Source organism: Nyctereutes procyonoides, unplaced genomic scaffold (genome assembly GCF_905146905.1).
Source record: "Nyctereutes procyonoides isolate TBG_1078 unplaced genomic scaffold, NYPRO_anot_genome, whole genome shotgun sequence".
Taxonomy (NCBI): domain Eukaryota; kingdom Metazoa; phylum Chordata; class Mammalia; order Carnivora; family Canidae; genus Nyctereutes; species Nyctereutes procyonoides.
Window position 1 is genome coordinate 2,210,591 of NW_026575133.1, and position 20,340 is coordinate 2,230,930.

The 20,340-nt window shown below is 43.5% G+C and overlaps 1 protein-coding gene across 2 annotated transcripts; it reads right to left on the reverse strand.

The window, feature by feature from the left end:
- Positions 1-1,670: 1,670 nt before the first annotated feature.
- On the reverse strand, positions 1,671-13,602 carry OPALIN (oligodendrocytic myelin paranodal and inner loop protein). Of its 2 annotated transcripts, none has more exons than XM_055300121.1 (6): positions 13,242-13,602; positions 10,749-10,784; positions 6,952-6,987; positions 5,836-5,955; positions 4,447-4,503; positions 1,671-2,294 (listed from the first exon to the last, which is right to left on the reverse strand). In XM_055300121.1, exons 1-6 carry the CDS (start codon positions 13,383-13,385, stop codon positions 2,118-2,120), a joined length of 570 nt encoding a protein of 189 aa, XP_055156096.1. In that variant the 5' UTR covers positions 13,386-13,602; the 3' UTR covers positions 1,671-2,117. The 2 variants fall into 2 exon arrangements, with proteins under 2 accessions (XP_055156096.1, XP_055156097.1); XM_055300122.1 differs by lacking the exon at positions 13,242-13,602 and adding an exon at positions 11,414-11,648.
- Between the last annotated feature and the right edge of the window lie 6,738 nt (positions 13,603-20,340).

Below are 20,340 nucleotides of genomic sequence, written 5' to 3' on the forward strand. Positions count from 1 at the left end.
AAAAAATTGTCAACTTTTTTCCAGCTTTTTTTTTTAAGGTTAAATACATTATGCTTCATATTATAGTAAAGATGCCTTAGGAAAATATGAGATTCTTTAAGCCTTATTGAAATGCAGATTGCTTTCAGAAATAGTTTTGGAAACATGATAAGACACCACCTGGTAATGGATTATGCTCTAATAGGCCATTTGTATGACTGTTGCTTAGAATTCACAATGCATTTTTCCATAGAATTGATGTTGAAATTGGTGGCTTGTTTCCAGGGAGGCTCATCAAAGCCCACTTTGCCCACAGCGTAGCTGAAATACTGTATATCTGCAATAAAAATAGAAGGAAACAAGATGGTGGAGTCTTCTTTTTCACTCAATACTATAAAATATTCTAAATAAAAGTGTGACAAAATGAAAAAAATGAAGAGTTTAAGATTTATCTTGAGGAGAGAAACAGGTTTAACGAGAAGATCAGAGATTCTAAGGGCATTGTGGGTGCCTTCTGGAGCTTTTGGAGGATGGAGTAACTCCTGATCCACTCTGCTCAGGTCATAGTCAGCTTCTTCTGTGTCCATGGAGCTGTTTCTCTGGGTGTCCCAGCACAAGGCCACACATGGATGTGTTCCCACTGCTTTCACTCAGTAATATAATTTCCTAAACTGGGCGCCTGGGTGGCTCAGTGGTTGAGCATCTGCCTTTGTCTCAGGTCATGATCCTGGGGTGCTGGGATAGAGTACCACATTGGGATCCCCTAGGGAGCCTGCTTCTCCTTTTATGTCTTTGCCTCTCTCTGTCTCTCATGAATAAAGAAATAAATAATCTTAAAAAAAAAAAAGACTTTGCCCCAGCCAAAGGAATATCTCCCCTGTTTTCTATCTCTGAGTCTCTCTCTGGATCTTAGTGGCCCTTTCTCTCAGGGAGGTGCTCTCTCTTGGTCTTTTCATCTTAGGATACCCAAGGTAAGGGAGGCAGCTTTGAAAGTATGTGTTGGCAGGTGGCAGTAATTGATTGGGTTTGTAGAACCTGTTCTTAGGTATTTGAAGAAGAGGGGACATGTTGCTGAGCAATCAGAGGCCTTGTGTGAGAAAGAAATGCCTCCACAACATATCAAAGCAGAGTTGGTGGATGGATCCTGAGGTGCTATGGTCCCAGGTTCTCCCACTAGGAGACCCTGCTTGTTCACCAACAATGGCCCTCCGTGCATGAAGGAACCAGGACTCCTGGAAGCCTCCTCACAGAAGCAATGGTGAAGGTATGACCTGAGCCAGCTGGTGATGTCCACAGGCTTTCCCCAGATGGCAAGTAAATTGCTACTCAGCCTACCCTTCTGGTCCTCTGTTCATCCACTCAGTCCTCTTGCTCTCTCTTTCTAGAGTGTAGATTGGAAGCCTTTCTCTCTACTCATCAAGAGTATAGCCCTCATTTCTAATAATCTCCTGGAACTACCTTTGCCTTCATGCCACTCTATTTACCCTCAACACACACACACACACACACACACACCTCTCTCTCTATTTTAGAATTGCCTTCCTTAAATACTCTCTGATCACAGACACACATGGGAACAATGAATGACCCAGCTCTGTGCTATCCCAGTGCTCAGGGAACACATGACTCCCCATGATTTCTACTTTGAGATGTTCAGAAATAAGAAATTACTTCTCCTCATACATCCCCTTTAAGTTTTATTTATATCCCAACTTGTACCACGCTGGCTCTGGCCAACCCTTCGCATGGAAACCAGGTGTGATGGGGTTTTTGTTTGTTTGTTTTGTTTTATTTTTTCTGAGAAAAGAGATATGGAAAAAGATAAAAAGACAAGACATGCAGAAATCAAGCCCCTTTCCCCAAATCATAAAGAAAAGCATAGGTCGAGAAGATGATCGAAGGTCTCCTTCTGGATCTCACTTGGTGCTTCACTGCTTATTAAACAACAAGATCTGAGTGTTGGAATGAATCTTTAGCTCTGTCACCTACAGAGACAAATCAACCCAAAAGTTTTCCAGATCTGCAAATGAAATTTGGATTGGTTAAGAAGCAGCTTGGCATCTCTTCTCGCTCTGAGCGCGAATCCCTGGATTTTAAGCTCTGTTCCAGCTCCAGATCTGCGACTTGACTGAACTGCATCATTCCAGGCTCAATCTGGGCATAAGCCACCACAATCCCCTCCTTCTCTCCATTTCGACAGTAGGACGGTAAGTGTCATGCATGGGCTCCTCGCTTCCTGCTACAGTCTTCACATATACATGGGCTCCTTCTGCTCCCATCAGATTCTTCTCATGTGTGGGTGACCTCCTAGGATTCTTGAGAAAACAAACAGGTTTTTCAAAAATACAGCAAAGGCTCCTGCTTCTGGCCAAACTGGAACAACAGCAACCAGATTTACCCTCCCACCTAAAACAACCAATAGAAAGAAAAAAAAAACATTTAAAACAATAGTTTTTGGACAGCCTGGGTGGCTCAGCGGTTTAGTGCTGCCTTCAGCCCAGAGCCTGATCCTGGAGACCTGGGATCGAGTTCCACGTCGGGCTCCCTGCATGGAGCCTGCTTCTCCCTCTACGTCTCTCTCTCTCTCTCTCTCTCTTTCTGTATCTCTCATGAATAAATAAATAAAATCTTTTTTAAAAAATAAATAAAAAATAAAACAATAGTTTTCAAGACACTGGACATCAGGCAAGGAAGGATGCAACCCTTGAGAGAAAACAAATGAGGAAAGGCCTACAGTTGCCAAGTTTAACGCCTTGGCAGATCTTTTCTGCTACTCAACTCTCTTTTGTTTAAATGTTAGCATGGTATTTCTTTTTCACTCCTTTTATCTTTAATCTATTAGTGTCTCTATATTTAACGTGAGTTTTTGCAGACAGTGTATAGCTGGATCTTGTTTTTATAGGCAAACTGATTTAAAATTTTGATTTTTATATCTCTGCCTTTTAATTGGGATATTTAGATCACTTTAGATCATTTAGTAAAGTCCTGATATGGTTGGGTTTCAATGTATCATTTTCCTATTTGTTTTCTATTTGTTCTGTCCATTGCTACTTTTTAAGGTTTTTTTTTTTTTCTACCTTCTTCCACATAGATTTTAGGAGCATCTTATTGGGTTCCATGGAAAAAAATCTATTGGAATTTATATTGGAATTACATTTATCATATAGATTGATTTGAGGGTTTTTGACATCTTTATGCTCTTGAGACTTCCTATCCTGGAGCTTGGTATGTAACTCTCTCATAATTTAGGTCTTATTTAATATCTTTTACTAAAATTTTATTATTCTCCATAAGGAGATTACAGTTTTTATTAGACTTATTCCTTAGCATTGGACATATTTTTATTACCACTACAAAATAGTATTTTTTAAAATTACTTTTTCTAAGTGATTGTTATTAATTTTTAGAAATGCACATTACTTTTGTATATTGATTTTATATCTAGGAAATTTGTTAAAATCTCTCAATTCTAATACTTTATCTGTAGATAATTAGCTTTTCTATGTAGATAATCATAACACCTGCAAATAATGAAGTTTTGTTTCTTCTTTCCCAGTCTTATATTTCCACTTCTTTTTCTTCTCATTCTAGTCTTTTTTTGAGGTATAATTGACAAACAAAATTATAAGATGTTTAAAGAGTATGATGTGATTATTTGACATATATATACATTGTGAAAGGATTCCCCCTTAGAGTTAATTTCTACTTGTCTTTCTAATCCTACTGCATTGACTAGAACCTAAAGCACAATATTGAATTACATTTAATATCAAATAGTATTGTATTCAATATTGAATATAGCGTTCTTGTTTTGTTTCTGATCTTAAAGAGAATTCACTAATATTTTACCTTTAGGTATGATGTTTGCTATAACTTTTTTTAAAAATATGTCTTATTTCACGTTTCTACTCTGTTTTTGATTTGCTAAGAGTTCAAATCACAAACGGCCCTTCAATTTTTTTGGACTCTTTTCTCCTAATTGAGATGGTCACACAATTTTTCTCTTTTAATTTTTCAGTGAACTAAATAATGTTAAATGGATTTTCTAATATTAAATCAACCTTGAATTTCTATCCAGCCAATAAAAATATAGTGAGAACTTCCTTTATGCCTGAGCTTCATTGAGTTGCCTCTTTTCCACAGGTGTTCACACTGTACTTCTCCTATACACAGAAGGCTTAAAAATCCTCAGCTTGCATGTATCAATGATATATAGTTATTTTCAAAAAAATTATTTATTTGAGAGAGACAGAGAGGGGTGAGAAGCAAAGGGGAGGAGGAGAGAGAGAGAGAAAGAAAAAGAGAGAATCTCAAGTAGACTCCTTGCTGAGCTCAGAACCTGATGCAGGGTTCAGTCTCACCACCTTGAGATCATGACCTGAGCCAAAATCAAGAATCAGAGGCTTAACTGACTGAGCCACCCAGGGGCCCCCTTGATATACAGTGATTTTAACCCAGAGTTCTTACCTCAGCAATCTTGGGATTGTCATAGATTTCTGAAATTTCACATGGCCTCTCACTTTCCTAAGTTGGTAAAAATAAATAAGAAAGGAAGAAGAGATGAAAGGTCACAGCATTTGCCCATGCTCATGATTAAAATCAGTGATTCTTAAACCTGCAAGCACATCAGAATCACCAGAAAGCATTCAAAACAAAACAAAGTAAGCAAACAGATAATAACTACCCAAAAAAATCCATAAATGAGAAATACCATTGTATGTTACTTCAAAAATAGCCCAGGATTGACAACAGGGAGAAGTGGGTGGGAGTAGAGATCAAGGAAGATTGGCCACATTTTGATAATTGGATTCATTATACTCTCTAGTATATATTTAAAACTTTCCATGCCATAGCTCTATTTTCCAGAGATACTAACTTAATTCATTTTGGTGATTGATATTTTTTGTAATAAAAATCTAGATGATTTTTAAAGTGCACTGAAGGTTAAGAAACTATGTCTTAAATAACACTACCAACAACCACAATACACCTTAATATGTTTAAAGTTTACAACTTGTCAACACATCTTTATAACCATGATCTCAGTCCATCCTCAGAACTTTGCCTACCTCCTAAAATAGTGAGGGTAGTTTTTATGACTCCTATTTTGGAATAGAACTAACCAAGGCACAGAAAATGTGAAGTCACTTGCTTAGGATCACATAAATCATAAAGTGGCAGAGCCACGGGTAAGAGACTATTGTGTCTATCTCCCGTTGGTGCTTATCAATATGAGAATAATCAGGATCATTCATAAATACAGGATGGAATTAGAGCCCAGTGTCCACACAACACAGTTGTATTACAACCATGGAAATGTCTTGAACATTGTCTGGGTGGCCTTTGAATTCTGAGCATGGTCTCCAGAGCAATCCAGCATTTGAAGGGGTGGGGTTGGCAGATTCCCTTGTGACTGATGTGCGTTCAGATGTAGAAAAAGTGCAAAGATAAACAGAGCCACATAACTGTGGGCGTAGCCCTACCATAGACACCTCAGTACCTGTTAGTCTCCTACCTTTCCTGAGATTGTCTCCACTCCCTTTATGAAGCTTAGGCCCTTTTTCCTTGACTTTAGAAAACACACCCACAGATGCGCATTTGCCATGATAATACATGTCCCTCTCCACTGCTACTTTTTGCCACCCCAAATACTATCCTTGTTGCCACAGATTTCCTAAATGAAGGATGTGTGATAGATTGGCTCTACTGGCGTCTGAGATGGAAATTGAGGGACAGGATGTCCACCATCGTCTCCCTAGGAAACAGATTCAAATCCTGACACTCTCAGTCCAAGGCCAATTCACTGAAATACTGATTCCTGCCAATACAGCCAAACCCAAAGAAGCTGCTAATCACCTCGGTGGATTCATTGCTGCTTCTTCTTCGGTGGATCAGCATAAATAGTAAAGCCACCAACAGGGCTGTGGCCACCAGGGACGGGATGCCTGCTGCTAATCCAAGAGAGGGCCCACAGTCCTGGCACACAGAGAAGGGAAGAGTCAGGTTTTCCAAGAATAAAGGAATAATTCAGTTGATTAAAAATAAGACAAAACAAAAACTTGCACAACCTCTAAGTGTCATATACAAAATCAAAAGGTTAATAAGAGGGGATCCCTGCGTGGCGCAGCGGTTTGGCGCCTGCCTTTGGCCCAGGGCGTGATCCTGGAGACCCGGGATCGAATCCCACGTCGGGCTCCCGGTGCATGGAGCCTGCTTCTCCCTCTGCCTGTGTCTCTGCCTCTCTCTCTGTGTGTGTGACTATCATAAATAAATAATTTTAAAAAAAAAAAGGTTAATAAGATACTGTGGGAAAAAATGTTTGCAATTTATATATGACAAATGACTCATGTCATAGGACTTAATCTACATAGTTTAAATCAATGGGAGAAGAGTGATAATCCAGTAGGAAAATGGGCAAATGATATGAACAGGCTCTTCCTAGGAACAGAAATACAGATGTCTCATCAACATAGCAAAAGCTGAGAAATAATTCAAAGCAAAGATTAGATACTATTTTAACCAGTTTGGCAAAAAGTAAAAAGTTATATCCCACATCATTTTGATGCGGATCTTTACATTTATTTACACTATATCCATTAAGCAATCAATTTTAAAACTTCCATTTTGTTTTGATCTGAGTGGAAATAGCCACACTTGTCTCCACCTAAATTTTCAGATTTGTATATTGTATGGAAATATCAAAGATAATCTGCAGAATCCCTATAACCACCCCAGGATCATGCTCTAAGCCAAAGGTAGATCCTCAACTGTTGAGCCCCCCAGGTGCCCCTCTCCCTCATTTTGGGAGCTAAATTGGTCAGAAGAGTAATTGTTAAGCCAGATTCTGGGCTTGGCAACAGTTCACGTATCGAACTCTAATCCTCAAAACATGAGTAGGAAATGGCTGAAGCATTATTATTCCCATTTTATAAGTAACCAAACCAAGGTTCCATAATGTAGTGATATACTTACTGCTTCTTTCCCACCTGTAGCAGCTGGGGAGGAAGTCTGTGTGGAAAAAGAACATACATCTTAAAAAGCCCAAATCTACACAGTGCACATTATACAAGAGAGCCCATCAAAGGTTAAGCTATAATGACTAAAGCTCACCCTTTTGCTCAAGTTTCTTTTGAAAACAGATGACAACTGCCAAATAGAACCTTACTCGATTGCTTTCCAGTAAGAAGGAATGAAATCTGGCTATAAAGAGAGAGAATTCAGAAATTCAAATGATGTCTTTGTTACTCTGCCTCTGGATTTACCATAAAACACTTTACAACGCAGAAAGGCTTTCATCTGTCCCTACACCCTTTCCAGCATCCTTTGGGCCACTTGTCCACGTTGCTAGAAAGAAAACAAATATAAGAATTGGTGGAAGCAAGTTTCTTCAAGGGAGCCTTCCTTGTTTTCAAATGCACAATGAAGCAAGTGGCTTCGGGGGGTATCTGAAGTTGTGAATATCCATGAATACATGTGTCCAGTCCATATCTCCACTCAAGGGAGAGGGAATCAGATTTCACCCATTTATGAGATATTTCAGGTGAGAGTCTTCCATAGATCACTAAATCTCAAGGGACAAAGTTCTACATTCACCACTAGCCAGTGTAAGCTACAGTAGGTGGGGTTAAGAGCATGGGTCCCTGGCTCACAAAATGGTAATTTCTCAACTCAAGCAAAGGAAGGGACCGCACCACTTCATCTGTAAAATCAGGATGTTAGTCCCTACCTCTAGGGTTGTTATGAGGATCCAGTGAGCATCAGAAGTATACGCTTCTGTTTTTCCCTTAAACTTGGCAAAGTTCTAGTCAGACCTGTTATTTACTTAATCTTCTCAACCTCAGGGAGCACATTGGAGTGCCCAGGGTCTGGGCTTTTACTTGTTGTCTCTATCTTACAAAAAATGGAATAGATCTTAGACAACTTATGGGTCTTTTCCTAGGTCCCAGGGGTAACTATAAATCTAACATAAACTTGGGTGTTTGAATTCCAAACCTAGGTCTCTTTCCCAAAGAACGCCCATCAGAGGAGGGATTTGTACTTAACTGATTACACTGTTGCCTAAATACAGACACACACACACACACACACACACACTGCCCCCCCCCCCCCCAGGGGCACTTCAGGGCTGCCATCTGCCTAAAGTGTTCTATTCCTCAGGGTAGTGGGAAGAGTGGATATTGTTTCAGGTAAGACATTCTTGTCTGTAGAGTTCACTTGGGCTGGCTTTGGCAAGAAAGAAAGAAAGAAAGAAAGAAAGAAAGAAAGAAAGAAAGAAAGAAAGAAAGAGAAGAAAGAAAGAAAAGAAGGAAGGAAGGGGAGCTAACTGTAAAGCTGCAGGGTGCCATGGGGAGCTCAAGTCCAGAGGGAATCTGGGTTCTCCAGGGATTGGAGCCATACCTCTTGGGACCTCTCTATCTCTCCTGAGCATCGTAACCTTTCACGCGTGCTCTTCTCTGCCCATTTGCCCTTCTTTCTCTCTCCAGATGGATATTTCTGCCCTGCTAACTGTACCAGCTAACAATTACAGAGAACTTACTAAGTACCAGGCTCTTCAAGTACTTTCCCTGTATTGGCTCGTTTGTTCTTCGCAACAGCTAGTGAAGAAAAACAATAATGACCCCCATTTTACAGAGAAGAGAGAAGCACAGAGAAGTGAGGCAATGTGTGTGAGGTCACACAGCCCTAAGTGGTAAGTGCCCTAAGTGGTAGATCCAGGGTCTATGTTCTTAACCATGTGCTAGCTTCATTGCGTTCCAAGACCAAATGTAGCACACCAACCCGGTTTTTGTACTTGATGGTTCAGTATGGCTCAACAGAAACCGACTTACACATGCTCCCCTGTTCCAAACCCCCTGCAGACAGGCTCTGATGGGCCAGGTATTCACCTCTCCCTTATTTCCCAGGGCACTGGCATCTCTGGTCATTCAGGGGCACCAAAAGGAAGGGTTATTTATTTATTTTTCTAAGTTTCATTTATTTATTTTAGAGAGAGAGAGAGAGAGCTTGGGGAGGGGCAGAGGGAGAGAGAGAATCCTGAAGCAGGGTCCCCGCTGAGTGTGAAGCCTGACCCAGGGTGCAATCTCAGGACCCTGAGTTTATGACCAAAGCTGAAATCAAGAGCAGGCTGCTCAGGTGCCCCCAAAACGGAAGGGTTATGCAGTCAAATGTAACTGCCAGATAGGGTACTTGCCCAGGATAGAAGACATGCAATGCTAAGACCAGGAAGTCCCAGACAAACTGGGATGGTTGGTTGCCTGGTTGCCTTATATAGGTTCAAAGGGAGGAAGGGACAGTGCCCAGAGAAATGGGCTATTAATAAAGGAGGCATTGCACAAAGTGATGACTAGCATCATGAAGAGTTTCCCTCTCACCCCCACTCACCTCCACAGCCCTGAGCAATGCCTTCCTGTGAGTTACCCTCATAGGATAGGCCAAAAACCAGGAATAGACAGAAACTGGGATCTCTAGACCTATTCAATTAAGCAGGAACCATATGAGAAGGTCTTGACAGGTACAGAGAGGGATAGGGGAATTTGTATGAGGACAACAGTCAGAGGCTGAAGCAGAGAACAGAGAGAGCAGGACAGGGTGATTCCAAAGGCAGGGCCCTTGCGGGATGGCAGAGTGGGTGCCAGGGGAGTCGAGGGACAGAGATCCAGGGTGGCCAGGAGTGGGCACCTTTCCGTGCTCTCCAGGATGATGCCCCCATGTTCCAGTAAAAATGAACACTGGTGTATACATCCTCTAAATCAGGTAAATTCAATTTATTCTCTTTGAACAACAATGTAACTTATCAGAAAAATTTGGCAGAGCCAAACCCACTAAGCAACTGGGCCAGGAAAATGTCTGGCTCAATCATAACACCACTTCTGGGCAGAAAACCCCCCTGGCTATGTTATCGCTATGCACAGAAGACAGAGAGCAGAAGACAGATCAGCTGTGGACTGGAACTACATGCCATCAGCAACTACAATCTCCATCTGACTTGTAACTAAACACCATAGTCTAGAGCCATAAACTGTCGACCCAACAACACCCCTTCTAGAACATAGAGTAAAGAAATCCTCTTAAATGCAGACAAGGATTTAGCTTTTTATTACAAAATTATTCCTAATTGTGGCTAATCAATTAAAGAAATAATTCACTTAAAAGAATATCATGTAACATCCCCCAGTTATAGTTGTAAAGGCTGATAGAAAATATTTATCATAAAATCTATATTAAATAATATGTAGAGTAAGAACATAATGGCACAGAGACAACAAATGTCAAAATGTAGGCAAAGTCAAACAGGACTAGAAGAAGAGACGCCAATGTTTTCTGCTGATCAGAATTTAGGTGTGTTGATCTTTTTTCTCTAGTTTACTTTCAAAATGTTTATTTATAGCTTTTATAATTGAAAAAAATTTGTCTCAGCACCTTCCCCCCAACTATTCAGAACTGCCTTTGAAAATTTGCAATTCGGGGCATCTGGGTGGCTCAGTGGTTGAGGGGCTACCTTCGGCTCAGGTCATGATCCCTGGGTCTTGGGATCGAGCCCCACATTGGGCTCCCTGCTCAACACGAGCCTGCTTCTCCCTCTCCCTCTGCCTGCCGCTCTACCTACTTGTGCTTTCTCTGTCAAATAAGCAAATAAAAAAATCTTAAAAAAAGAAAACCAGCAATTCATCCCTCAGCATGAGGCCCACGTGAAGGTAGGTGCTCCTCCTGCCCCTCCTCACCCCTAGGCAAGCATGCACCTGCCTGGAGACTGAGCCTGCAGAACTTACCGTGTTGGCTGGCAGTGTGAAGTTCAGTGAGAAACCCTGGAGGGGAGAAGCAAACATAAGCACTCTGGGAATGATCAGTCAGGCTCCTGACCCCTCTACCGACTGTCATGTACCCACGGGGGTCACAGGGAAATTCACTGATTCCACAGGCTCAGTCAGCCCCCAACCTCTGCTTCCAATCTTGGCCCCCAAAGAGGGAAGGAGCAGAGGAGGCTAGGGTCTTGAGTCCTTCCCCATATTAAGTCAGTCTTGCCTCTTCCCCCCCAACCCCCACCTCCACCCAGATCCCCAGCCAGGGCCAGGTAAAGGGGCCAGCCAGTGATTGCCTGGTGGGGTCCCAACCCACAGGCAGCAAAGACAGTATTAGAAATTCAGCAAAGGGCTGAAAGTTGTTTTTCCCCAGAACTCCTTTTAGGAAGGGAATTGTGGGAGTTAGAAGCTCTGGGTACTTTCTGCTTGGGGTAGGAAGTAAGACCCACGAGGGGCATGCTCCAGCAAGAACACCTGCTCCTAACCCCCTCCCCAGGAGAGAGAGCCTGAGAAGGACAAGGCTTCTGTGGGCGCTGAGTGTAAGGCACAGTTGCCAGGCTGGAGCAGAGCTGCTCGGGACAAGAGAAGAGAAAGTAACCCTCTGCACCCTCCCCTCAATCAGCACCCAGCCTCACCTCTCCCCCAAAAACGGAGGCAATATTGAAAGATCATGAGCTCCGTGGGACACCAAATTGTTAGCCTGCCCAATCCTCCTGTGGCTCCTCCCTGCTCCCTGTGCTCATCTTCTGTCACTGCAGTTTGGGCTTGCCCATGCCAGTCTTTCCAGGCTGCTCTTTACTGAGACCAAGATAGACACCTTCTAGGACAATGTTAGAGCAAGAGGACTATCTGGGCCACCTTAGGCCTGTGTCTGCTTGCTCCAGGGACCTAACCACTGCCCATCCTGCTAATATCAACCAAGCCCACAAATGCTGCAAGGACACTTGGTGGCCACTGTATTGAACACAGCTGCCCAGAGCCTTATCTCATCAGTGAATACTGAGTACTGATGTCAGCAGGCCCAAGACAAAGCTTCCTTTGGGGGGACAGCAGAAGAGGGGGGGGCAGCAACAGTGGGCCATTGCATGTGCTGTTTACCAATATCTGGATGACGAAGATTTTGGCCGATTTCAGAAAGACATTCCTATTTTGTAGAAATATGCTACAGTGCTCTCACGGAGAGAAAAACATCACATCAGTTTGGGTGGGGAGAATCTGCAGCAGTGTCCTTTAGAGAGGCAGCTGCGTGGGGTGGGGCAACACTGGGCTTGCAGTCACCTGATCTGGATTATCAGTCCAGACTCAGTCACTTAGTAACTGTGTGGCCTTGGAAAAGTGACTCTAAGTCTCTGGTCTCCATTTCCTCTCAGCAAATCTGTTTTCCCGGGCTTAAATAGGGATAATGTTAACTCACCCTTCCCATCTCACAGAAGAAGCCCAAAGGGAATAACATCTGTGATAGCCCCCTCCGAACTGTAAAATATTCCAGGTGTGTGGGGGAGTATGTGGTGGGGGAGTCACACCATGTCATGCTCCTTGTGGCTTGGTCAGCTCTGAGCAAGGCATAAGGAAACCACTTGGGAAGTTCTTATTGGATGGAGTTGCATGCATAGATTAGCAACATTCCAAGTACTGGAATTTGTTACAATACACTTATTGCTGGTCTAAGCACCATGCAATATCTACATAACAGTTCCCTTGGCACATTAAGATCTCAGCGGCGACCAAGTGTCCTTTATTACAAACTTGCCATTTGTGAGGGGAGGAGGGAGAGACAGGTAGTTACTCACTGTTATTAAGGGGACACTGTGTGTCAGACACCGCATGCATAACCTCCCTGTAAAAGGAACATCCCTACATCGCGGGTGTGGGGACTCAGCAAGGCAGGTTGCTGGTAAGTGGTCTGGGTCTGGTTAGATCACAGATCTTCCTAACTCCAAAGCCAGAATTCAACTCCTTTTCATAATCTATTTAATAAAGGAACCCCAGAAGCCTCTTTTAACTTAGCAAACTTCATTTCATTGAGTCGCACCCAAATATGTGTCTCAAGTCAGTAAGAAAATTGAAAAGTTCCGATGTAACTTGTGAGTGTCTACGTGGCTGATGGCGTAATGGAAGGTGGACTGAGCAAATGAGGATAAAGGTGCATCACACCCACTGCTTCGACTGGGAAGTGAATTTAGCTGAAACATCTACTTTGTACCCTTGTTGTATGTGGAGTTTTAAAAACAAAACTTTAATGTTAAAATAAAAGATGAGATCGGCAAATAGTAGATGAGAATTGTTTTTAATGATTAGTATTTTGCAAATAGGAAAATAATTTAAAAAAAAAAGCTCCTTGAAATCATAATACTGAGGGTACAGTCATATTCGTGTTAGGAGATGTGAGCTTTAAACGCCTGGGGGTTATTTTTTATAGCGATAACAGAAGGGTAGGGTAAGAAAGGATGCTAGCCTACTCACCATTTCTGACAGCCTCCCAAGAACCTTCACCAAACACCACCCTCGGCGAACTCCTTTCTTGCTGGAGTCGTTGGCTTGTGTCTCATCATTTGTAGGAGCATCCAGCTGGGAGAGCAAGCATGACAGGGCAAGGGGCGGCTCCATGAGAGCTCTGGCCAAGCCATTTATGGTCAGGGGAGTAGCCAAGTCATCTGCCCATCCTTCAGGGAGATGCTGTCCTGCTTCACAGCCACTATGGATGGCCTGGATCACCCATCCTCTTTGGGGTTTTTTTCTCTCCTTGCTTTCCAGGCTCCTTCCTCAGCTACATCTCCATTTCAGCGAAGAACCCATAGCTGGCTAGAGAACGTAGTGGTTTCTGTGGTGAGCAGCACTTTAGAAACAATGGGATCCACAGGCAGAGGCTGGCTGGCCGCACCCTCCCCCTCTGCAAGCTTCCCTGGTGACCACTGTCCCAGCAGCTGTGGGGGTCAGCACACCAACAGCATCAACACAGAGGATGCCTAGTGATGGCTGTTGGAGCCTGCTCTGTGTTTGAGGCAGGGCTGTAGCTGCCCTAGGGAACACATTCCCTGGTCAATGAGCTTCCTAGTGGGGATTTGGCCTCACCCCCCTTTCTGTTCTCACATTATGAGAGGAGATCCTCCTAGAGTTGGAGGAAGACACGGACATGGATGCTTTATGTTTTTTATGAGGTCTTTGTTAGGAATTTGCTTCTTTGAAACAGTGAGGGAGCTGGAGTCCCATGCCAACAAACAACAGAATTATGATCAGTAAATCTGATGACTTATATGAATGCACTCATCATGGTTCAACAAATCTCTCTGACACTTTCTATATGTCAGGTGTTTTTCTGGGCATGGTTCTGGGCCTTGGTGATGAAGACAAATGAGACCCCAACTCTTGGGGAGTGTATGTTCCAACGAGGGCCAATGGACCCCAATCAGAATAAGTGAGACCCGCTAGGAGAGGAGCAAAAGGAGTGATTGGAGTGACTGGGAAACAGTTGCTTTGAATGTCCCTGAGAGATGACACTTTGGATGTGTGTGAAAGAGAAGAGGTCCCAGGCAGAGGGAACAGCATATGCAAAGCTCCAGGGCTGAAGCAGACACAGACTGGAAGGAGGTCCATGTTCCTGAAGCAACATAAACTGGTGGTCACCAGAGGGGAAGAGGGGGATGGGTGAAACAGGTGAGGGGATTAAGAGGACACTTATTGTGATGACCACTGAGTCATGTACAGAATTGTTGAATGGCTATATCCTACTCCTCAGACTAATACAATGCCATATGTTAACTGCACTGGAAAATAATTATTAATTAATTTAAAAATGTCTTAACAACAACAAAAGGCAGAGTGAGTTAAAGCAGGAGCAGAGCAGGAGCTAATTGTTGTTGACAAAGATCACCTGGCTTCCCCGTGAAGCCTGGATCACAAGGGAAGGGTGTCAGCCCAGAGCCTGGCTGGCAAGGCAAAGGTGGTGGCTGTCCTGGGATGGGGAACAGTGGAAATGGAGAGTAGTGGATGGGCATGTGACTTACTGTGGAGGTTAAGGCAGTGAGTTTTGACAGTGGAGTAAAACGTGCACAGGGAAGCTGACTCCTGGGTTTGGGGCTTGCTCACAGAGGGCACGGTGGCACCGTGTGTTTGGGCAGGTGACACTGGAAAAATGGATTTGGGGCCTAGGGATCCAGGTACTAGGGTACTGTCTTGAGCGAGACCTATACGGCCTGTGCTTCAAGGGGCTTCCAGTTCCCAAAACTCCACAGCGATGCCGATGCCTACACTGATGTCCTAGTGTCTGGACGTCACAGACACAGCTAAGTTCGGACAGGCCTGTGTGTAACGCCTTAGCTGCAATCATGGAAGCTGAGTGGTCTTAGGCAAGTAAAGTAACGTCTTCTGGCCTCAGTCTCTATCAAATGGGGTTGATCAGGTTTACAGTGACTAGACTAGTGAAATCAGTACAAGTGGTACAACTTGTGCCTCTAACTTTGCTTGGTGGGCACAGACTCATACCTGGAGCAGAGAGCTGGACCAAGGGACTCTAGTTCATGGCCCCCGCTCCCTCTGGATAAGGCTGTCTATGATGGGTAAGGCCGGTGAGGTCCTTTTTGACTCTGTTTGCTATACATCCAGTGACCACCACCCCTCCCTCCAACTGACAGGGTATTCCTTTAGGAGAATGGCTAAGACCTCTAGTCAGTGGTGCACTGGCCAAGTGTCTGGGCCCATTGTGGTTCTCTGGTCACAGGCGTGAAAATGGACTGTGATTAATTTAAGGAGGAGGAGAGAGACTCGGTTGGCTTTGTATAGGAGATCTCACAGAAAGAAGAGAGGGCTAGGAAACTAAGTTCTGGGAAGGCAGGACGAGGTTGCTCCTGAGGCTTCAGTGGCAGAGACTCTTCCACCATCTTCTCAGGATATCCTCCCTGGGGAAAATCTCAGCCCTTTTGCCCCTTGATCAAGACTTCAATTCCAGGAAGAGGAGCTAATCAGTCTGGCTCGGGTCATGTGGCCCTGGTGACCACGATTGGAGCATAGGTGTTCTGCAAATGGAACATGGCACCATCACTCAAAGAAGAGGGAAAGGGTGAAATAAGTGGTCCCTCTTCCTCTGGGAATTATCTTCTTAGAAACTATAGGAGGAATGCCCTTTAGTGGGTGAAGAGATGGAGGGCACCAACTCTGAGATTCTCTCGTCATTTGTATCTTACCACCATTTAAATTGCCACACTTATGGTTTGCCAGGCAATAACTGGTCAGTTTAAAAACCTGGACCATTCTAAATGATAAATGGCCTTATTCTTGTTTTTGTTTTTTAAATCTGTACCTAAAATGCCAGTAGGGAAATAGTGATGAAGTAAAATGTTAAAACAAACAGAAAGATTCTGGTCATTTCCCTATCCATGAATGTCACATGTGAGAGCCATTAGTGGGGTCTACCAGATATTTCTAGTTCATCTCATTCTTAATCTGAAGTTAAGAGTAGCCATACAAGTTCCTTTGGCCAACGACATGGGAGTAGAAGTCATATAGCACTCTCAGGCAGTTGTAAGAGACAGTGTGTGATTTGTCATTCTTTCACTCTGCCATAGAAATCAGCAACGCTCCAGGTAGGAGCTGCTCCTTCATCCTAGTCCTGGCCATAGCTAATGTGGAAGAGCTCGCCGACACCAGAAATAAACATGTAGTATGAACAAGAAATAAGCCTTTCCTATGTAATTTTGTATATGTGAGGGTTGTTTTTTGATGCAGCATAAACCCCTTTACCCTGACTGACCCATCAAGCATTCATACCCTTGTCCCATTGGGGTCCAATGGTACTGGTAAAGACAAAAAGAAAAGTCCTAAAACCTTGACACTCCCCATGCAGCACAACACAGTTGCATAAACAGTTCTGCATTTAGAGCACTTTGCATTGAGCCTGAACTGAGTGCTTAAAACAAAAAACATGATTCCTTACTACCCTTCCCTGAGATAACCACAAAATTCTAAACATCCCCCAAAGTCTCCCTAACTGTCCTTGATTAGATGGGACCTCTCTGTCCTTGGGTTAGAAATGACCCTGTATCACAGGAAATAAGTGAGATACTCAATTTGCTATATTTGAAGAGGGCTTATTCTAAGGACTATTTATAACAGTCCTCCTTGGGGGATAACTTAGTGCCCCAGGATTACACCAGCTGAGTGTCATTACCACCCCTAGGCCTGAAGGGGGGAGCAGGAGTGGCTGGCAGTGCCCAGAGAAAGAGGGCCACCTTAGAGGAGCTGTGATCATCAGTTTTAGATCCAGCTGAGGTCCTCAGCACACAAACAGGTGGAAACGAATACAGAGAGGTACTGAGGGACAAACGAGTGGTGTCCACCACACTAGCACTGTCACCACGGCAACCAGTTCCACAACAAGTATGTGCTCGGATTTCCAGCCTGTTTGGATTCAAGAAAAGGGACAGCTTTGAAGTCATCTTTAGCTTTGCTCCTGACCTTCTGGGTCCCATAGGGAGCTCTGTTCTGGACCAGGTTCTCACCAGAGAATAGAAAGCCACTGAGAAGATCCCCCTTTCTGTGTCCTCAAGTCTTGTGGCATTAGCTCATCAGAAATTATCAAAATCATCACCAAGAGGACCACTCTCATCTGAACTAGTAACACAAACCCAGGACACATCCAGAAATCCACATTCTTTAATGAAACAATTCTTTCTAGACAGACATGTTAGCCCCTCTCCACTTTCTCTTGGAAACTAACATTTCATGAAATGTAAAATTACACAAAATAAAAAGTACAATATATTTGTTGATAGCACTCGAAACAGTTTTTCTTTTTTAAAAAGAAACCTTTTAGGCATTGGGGATTATTTTTCAGAAGTTCGGTCTACCAAGGAAACTTGAAAAACAAGGGAGCTGAAGCCAAGGGAACATTTGTTCGCAAACTGAACAACAGCACCACGAATTATTTGAGACTCATCCCAATGGACCATATCGACAGCAAATCCCGGCATGAATTCGCTAGTTAATAGGGATTTACAAACGACTGAAACAGGCGGAGCTAAACAGGTTTAAGTTACTTCCAGACCCTCACCCTGCCCTGGGATTCAGGCTCTAGCTTCTGACAGACCCAATCACATGAGAATGGGACCAGGCCGATGACCCAGACTCCAAATATTTCATCAGGTAATCAAGGTAATTCTGTGAACCTAACGGGTCTTGGAGCTCTGTGACACCTCCAAAGCCCAGCAGCCAATGAACGGACAGAGCAGGCTAGAGCGAGGTCGCCCCTGGGAGGAGCTTCGGCAGGGGGCCTGGGTCTTCCCTCCGAGTGGACCATCTCTTCCGAAGCCAGAGCATCGATCCCCCCCTCGAGTGAGCTTCCAGCGGAGCGGTCTGGCCAGACCCAGCTGAATCAGGGCTTGTCTTGTCTGGAGTGCGTCACTCACACCAGGCCTAAATACAGGTTTTCAAAGGCGTCCCATTGTTTCAAGTTGGCCAAGCTGTGTGTTTTTGAGAATAATCATACAAAAGAGATAAAAAATAAGTGCCATTGTTTCATGAGGGTGGCCAGTGTTGAGGCAGAGCCAACTCTGTTTCTGACTCTCTCCCGCATTTCCATGGAATTTGTTGATTTTATTCAGGCTTTTAAAAGGTCGAAACTACAGAATTTTCGTCTCATAGCCACCTCATGTATTCTGGTTTCAGTTTCAACATTGACAGATATGATTAAACAAAGTAAAACCTGAGAAAATACAAAAATCTAAGAGATGGGATTCACCTTAGCAGGCCGGGTGAACCACAGACAAGGTGCTCCAGTAGCTGAGTCTAAACGCCCCTGGGGCAGGGACTGGGATGTGTCACGATATGAGAATGCAAGCCAAATCTCCATCCAGGGCCAAGAGAGGACTTGGCAAAGGAGACATGTAAAATGCAGGGCTGGTCCAGGAGGGCCTGCTCAATAAAGCTACGGTCAGTGGGTTGGCATTTGTCACACTGCATTGATTAAGGCTCTGACAGCTGATCCTTTACATACGTACATATATACAGACATATATTATTATTAACAATAATACTTTGAATTTTTTTTTGTTTTAAGGAAAAAAATATTTCCATGCATTTCTTCTACCTTTCTTTGTATTATCCTTTGTTTTACTCCCAGCAATCATTTTAATTAGACATAGTCCTTTGAGGGCATATTCTGATCTTTAAAAAATATAACTTTTAAGCTTTTACAAATACTTTGTTTAAAATGATGTTGCTTTTATCCCAAAGGAGTTCTGGTGCTTGGGAGCTATCTTGGGTCTCACGGAAAACACTCTCGTGTGCTGTCCTGTACTCAATACCAACCAAACAGGACTTACAGTTATGTAAACATTATTTAAAAATTATTCCAACATAAATACTCTTTTAAAGCTAACATACAACAGCTTTTAGCTCATAATGCCCATAGATGCCTTAATGAAATGCCATTCAAAACTACCTCACTGTTTAAAGTACACCTGGAGATTCTAAAATTATGTAAACAACATCCTCTACACTTCTCTAGAACAAGTGCCAAGTGTGGTAAATTCTGATTGCAAGTTGGTGATTGAATACTAATTAGCCTGAACGAAGTTACCAATGCACTCTTTGACCTGATCGGTGACAGGAAGTTAGTCACAGGTTGACTTATCCCACAGATGATGATTCTTACATGACGTATAATTAACCAGTTTTCAACAATGTTCACCCCGTGAGGGACCCGAACTGGTCCTTCATAGGCTGTCTTTGCACATCTTGCAAATGCAGTTTGAATCAGTTGTCAAGAAGTCAAGGTCAACCACAGCAAGTGCCTCTAAACCTGGAGGACAAAATGGTTTCCTAAGCCCAAGGAATCCCACGCATAGGTGGAGTCTTCTAAAATCAGCCAGGAAAGGAGTATGAGGAGGAGCCAGGATGTTTTCTTCTCGGCAAACTGGGGACTCTCATGAGCAAATGTGTTGCTGGAATTCATAATGGATGTCTCCGCCTCCTAATGCAATGAGGTATGGGGGAAGCCCAACATGGCAAGGAGAGCCAATGACACAGAGAGAGGGCTTGATGTCTACTAGCCTGGTGATAATGATGATGCTGAGGCTCCAGCTCTCTCTCTGTGCACTGCTTCCTGCGAGTCCTTTTTCAGTTCTGACATCCATATTCTCAGGTTTCCTGATTGACATGTCCCTGGCACACAGAAAGCAAAAGTCTCCAGCCACAGCTGTGAGTAACAAATCAGCCACGGCCAAGCTTCTATCCTCACCACTCAATGTAGACAGAAGACAGCCCAAGTCTCTGGGACACCATCACGTTGCCTGGCACCTACAGAAGCACATCCCGAAATAGAGGAATGGCCAACCCAAGGACTGGCCTTTTGCCCCATAGGAGCAAGGGACAAGGAGAATGAGGATGACCAGGCATAGCATTAGTGGTTAAGTGACTTCAAAACTTTAATCTTCTGTAAAAGTCCGTGGCTGATAACATTGTAGCCAGAATCAAAGAAACATCTTTCCACCTCCGGGGTGGCCAAACTTCACATCAGATACGAGTTCCTTCAAGACCAGATTTTGAGTTTGTGTTTGAGAAAAATACT

Coding starts and splice junctions, on each gene's coding strand:
- OPALIN (XM_055300121.1), bottom strand. CDS start 13,385: ATGGAGCCGCCCCTTGCCCTGTCATGCTTGCTCTCCCAGCTGGATGCT. Junction 5,956..6,951: donor CTACAGGTGGGAAAGAAGCA/GTAAGTATATCA, acceptor TCTGTGTGCCAG/GACTGTGGGCCCTCTCTTGG. Junction 2,295..4,446: donor ACAATCCCAAGATTGCTGAG/GTAAGAACTCTG, acceptor TGTTTTCTCAAG/AATCCTAGGAGGTCACCCAC.